We start from the raw sequence: 5048 nt of genomic DNA on the forward strand, positions 1-5048 counted from the left end.
ATATGCAAATGTTGGGGGCGTAACTATTAGTGATCCCGACTGTAACGTCACAGTCGGTGTTATGTTCTGATTCGCTTATTTTTCAGTGGTCTTTTGCATGCACGAGATTTACATAAGAAGGAGGAAACAATGGTGTTTGAGGCTCACGGTATGTCATTAACATGTACAGAACTGTTATTATTCAGCTATGCCAAGGTAAATACAGTTTTCCATTCTATGGCACCTTTAAACGTAGTCTATATAGACATCATAAGAAAAGATCTGGCTCTGTTGCACACAAGCACACACACCTCAGAGCTCCATGTGGAGATACTATCCGTAGCCTCACTGTTGTCATAACAATGATTGTCGACTGCCAGACTCCTTTGTGGGGTTTGCCGCCCCACACTGCTCAGGCGACTGCCCTCATCCCTGGGTAGAGCCTCCAGACGGTCCCCTGTGTCCTGGGGGCTCACAGAGATCTGCTCCGCCATCAGAGAGAGGGGATCAGTGAGTGTCCGGCCCTCAGGAAGAGGACTCCGTGATAACGGGTCTCTCGGCTCAGACCCTACACGACGCCTAGACGAGAGGGGATCCTGAAAACTCTGCACACTGTTTCTCTCAGCTTCTACACGGAAAGAATGAGAGAATTATTTTAAATGATTGTTGCACAGAACAATCAGATGTTTCTCCTAAAATTCCTTGGCATAAATAAAAATGGTAACTGTTTTGAGTGCAGACTTCTTGGCAATTCTGATCACAGTTTGAGACATCTTTAAGACCTCTGCTGAAACACTAAAGCAGACTGATGTCAGGAGGACAATCTAAGAAGCAAACGTCTCCATTTAATCTCACTGCAGTTTATGAGAAACAACTGAGCTATTATAGAGATCTCATTTGTAAATTTTAATTCCATTGGGTAATTCAAATAAACAGATGCCTATATTTAGAAAGAACAATATAGTAGTAGATTTTTAATAGAGAAATAAAGACACGATTAACAGCTCTGTCACACACACACTTTCCCTGAATGTTTAGCAAATGAAATTTTATTGACACTCTGACAGATATCATAATTGCAGGACAGGCTCCCTTGACCAATCAGGCTCTCCGGAGCAGATGATAATGATTGTAATTTACGGCTTTAAGTGCTTGTCCTACGTGACTCGTGACTCTATGAGTTTCACTGAATGAAATCTCTTTCAGGGCACAAACTGTTCTACTCAGCAGCAGCGACCAATTAACAGCAGACAGGGCCAGTTACTCCGTTACCACGGCAACCGAAAAGAAGCTTTTCCATGGTAACTAATGCTGTGATGAACATTCTGAGAAATATAGCTCCATACAGCAAGAATTCAGTGGACATAAGCAATCAACTGGAAGCTGTTTTAGTTGAGCTATGTATAATTGCAATGTACAGATCAGGGATGTTGACTGAGCATTAGGGGAATTAACAGTGACGTGACAAGCAGCACATTTCTAAAAATATTTATAAAAGGCATTTGGATTTGTATTGCATCTTCTGAAACATAGGTTAGCTTTAGCCTGAGGCAATGAAGTCAGTGTTCTAATATTTAATAAGCATTTTTATTTAACATTATCAGATTGAATGTTTTGAAAATTCATTAAATTAATTGGTTCTCATTCCTGGTTCGTCTTAAAACTCTCAAAACACTATCAATCTAAGCAAAAGTCTCCATTTGATCTCCATGTAATCGTACTGCTCTCTAAGAGGAAAAATGAAAATATTAAATACATCTCATTTGTTGGAAATCATTCCTATAAAAAAAACAAAAAACATTATCAAAGTAAAAAGACTCGTAAATATAGAACAATATATTCCACAAACCACTAGTCAGCACAGTATCTATCCATCAAGCTTTAATCTTCGGTTTGTTAGGAAAACTTTGTTTTTTGGCTTACCACAATTTTATTTTGTGGTAATTTTATCATTATAAATTAAATTTTAGTTAAAATTTTAATAATTTAGTTCTGTGTTTTTGTCCTTTAATTAGTTTTTTATTGTTTTAATTCCTTTTTTTGTTTTAGGTTTAGTTTGAGTCATTTTAGTACTTCAACTTAATTCAGTTAGTTTGCAGGGCTAAATAAATAAAACATTTTTTTGAAGTTTTCCATATAATATTTATATTTTGTTTTATTACAGCTTTATTTAAAGTACTTAAATGATTTTTAATAGTTTTAGTTAACACTATCAACATTTGTTTACCATCAAGTTAATTAATTAGATTTACTTTTTAGATTAATTTTTTATATAATATTTATTTTTTATGTTAAAAAAAAGATCAGCCAAACAGTCAACCAAAATCAGATTTTTTTGAAAGGCTTATACTAATTTTTTTCTGTGTTATTCTGATGACAGAATAAAAGGCAATCTTTTATTCACAATCATCCACACTCACACATAGAAAACATACCCACAGGTACCCTTCAAGTAGAAACGCTTCTGAAATAACTGAATGACCTTAATGAATGAAATGAATTTCTTAAATGCATTTCATTGTCCTTCTTTTTAAACCATGGCTCTGAGCTCAATTTATCAGCGAGAAGCTGCTTCAAAGTGTAGTGAAATATTCAATGTGGTTGATATATATGTGGCTGTCATGTATATCAGGAAAGCATAACTACGCTATGCATATTTATATTCAAATGTCTGAGATAATAGGCGAATGTGGGTGCGTACCTTCACAGTCAGATGGCTCTGTGCTTCCTTCTTCCTGGTCAGACAGCAGGCGTTTAAATTTGTGATGTTGCCCTGGTGCATTCTGGGTGTCAAGCTCCATAACCCCCGAACGGAAGCTTTGTGAGCGGGAAACCGAGATCTCAAACTGCTTTGCTAACTCATCATCGCTGCCTGATGAGCTGGAAATCTCACCGCCTTCGCCGTAACTATTCACTGCACACACACAGATGGGGACAGATGGACAAAAAAGGGGCAAACAAAACAAAGTTACAAAAATGTAGGAAAAGATAAATGCAGAGAAAATTAATGAATATGGACCACTACAGGCCGACCAGCCATAATTCCAAGGCATTGCTATGTGGTTGCTATGGTGCTCTGGGTTATTACTGGGCCATTACCATTCCTATACTAGGTGGATGCTAGGTTGTTGTTAACTAGTCAAAAGAGTCCTTCCTTAAGACATTCTGATCCCTAGAAATGGCTATGATGATCCCTAGAAATTATATCATACGCTAGGCAAAGAACAAGTCAGATTGCTCAGAAAACTGAAAGAACATCTCTTCTCAATAAGCCTCACAATTTGAGGAATCATTCATGTGTATAACAATCTCTAACCACCATTCAAAAGTTTGAAAAATAGAGTAATAACAGTAATAATGTGAAATATTATTACAATTTAAGATAACTGTTTTCTATTAGCATATATGTGACCCTGGACCACAAAACCAGTCATAAGGGTCAATTTTTCGAAATTGAGATTTATACATCATTTGAAAGCTGAATAAATAAGCTTTCCATTGATGTTTGTTAGGATAGGACAATATTTGGCCGAGATACAACTATTTGAAAATCTGGAATCTGAGGGTGCAAAAAAATCTAAATATTGAGAAAATCGCCTTTAAAGTTGTCCAAATGAAGTTCTTAGCAATGCATATTACTAATCAAAATTTAAGTTTTAATATATTTACAGTAGGAAATTTACAAAATATCTTCATGGAACATGATCTTTACTTAATATCCTAATGATTTTTGGCATAAAAGAAAAATCAATAATTTTGACCCATACAATGTATTTTTGGCTGTTGCTACAAATATACCCCAGCGACTTAAGACTGGTTTTGAGATCCAGGGTCACATATTTTAAAATGTAATTTATTCCCGTTTAAACTTTGATACTTTTTTAACATTATAAACGTCTTTACTATCACCTTTGATCAATTTAATGCATCCTTGCTCAATAAAAGTACTAATTTCTTTCTAAAAAATCTTACTACCCCAAACTTTTACAAGGTAGTGTATACACAATTTAATTGTGATAACTGCTTTAGCAAGAACCATTAATGAAGAAAAAAAAAAACATTTACTTCATTCTGATGCAGGACACCACAATAACTGTTTTTTTTTCATATTCCATCAAGTGAGAGAGAAAGACAGTTTTGTTGGTAGGTAACTCGGACATGGTGGTATTTTTTAATGGTAATGTAGAGTGTGTGTAGACAGGCATGTCTACCATATTATCAATCATAAGAGAGTGGCCAATTAGTGTCTTTGGGTCTCTTTTTTTCTCTCTCACCCATTATAGTAGTATTTCCATTCATTTCACCACATCATTCACTCACACACATCAAATTAGGCCAAGAGGCTATGTAAGGAGCAGCAAAGGAGGTTGCCATGGTTACCAGTCCCTCACGCTGAAGTGTTTTCCTCAGTGTACACACTGAGTGCGTTCCATATGACATAAATGATACCTACGCAGGGAACCCGAAAGGAGAACAATAATAGCCGCTGTGCCATTCCAAACAGAACAGCTCATAAATAACTGCTGCAAAGAACTCTTCAATGCTGCAAAGAGTCCAACTCATGGCCATTTTGTATGGAACATATAATGAACCAGGTTTAACTCTCTGATTATATACAGAAAATAACCTTTAAAACCATTACATTTCAGTGGTTAATGTTAATTTCTACATACATTAATAAATATTTTAACATTTTGAATGAAAACTTACTGTATTATGAATAAATATGAATGAACAATCAACATCAGTATATTTAGAAATTGTTATAATTATTCATATTTAAAAAAAAATAAAAAGCATTTAATATTTCTTCAAAATGCTAACATTTTAAAAAGTTTTGATTTGAAAAGGGATCAGATTTTTTTAAAAACAATATGAAATGTTAATTTACTAGGTGACAGACATGCCTATATCTTGTTTTAATTTTATTTTTTTATTGTAATGTGAATTTCAGAACCTTTCCTGCTCAGCCCTATAGACAAATTTCAATCAAACCCCATATAGAAATATGAAATGATTTTCAAATATTTACTGGCTAACTTTCTTTTTCAAAATGTATATATATATAT

At 34.6% G+C, this 5048-nt stretch overlaps 1 protein-coding gene across 3 annotated transcripts in view; it reads right to left on the bottom strand.

Moving 5' to 3' along the window:
- Nucleotides 1-5048, bottom strand: part of LOC107683639 (synaptotagmin-16-like) — a 22862-nt gene that overhangs the window by 7213 nt on the left and 10601 nt on the right. For all 3 annotated transcript variants that reach the window (XM_016479722.1, XM_016479714.1, XM_016479729.1), the window contains exons 3-4: nucleotides 2681-2893; nucleotides 291-607 (exon numbers count right to left, since the gene is read on the bottom strand). In XM_016479722.1, the coding sequence (XP_016335208.1) occupies nucleotides 291-607; nucleotides 2681-2893 (530 nt within the window). The remainder of the gene's footprint in view (nucleotides 1-290; nucleotides 608-2680; nucleotides 2894-5048) is intronic.

The sequence above is a fragment of the Sinocyclocheilus anshuiensis genome, unplaced genomic scaffold (genome assembly GCF_001515605.1).
Source record: "Sinocyclocheilus anshuiensis isolate Anshui unplaced genomic scaffold, SAMN03320099.WGS_v1.1 scaffold413, whole genome shotgun sequence".
In the NCBI taxonomy this organism is placed as follows: domain Eukaryota; kingdom Metazoa; phylum Chordata; class Actinopteri; order Cypriniformes; family Cyprinidae; genus Sinocyclocheilus; species Sinocyclocheilus anshuiensis.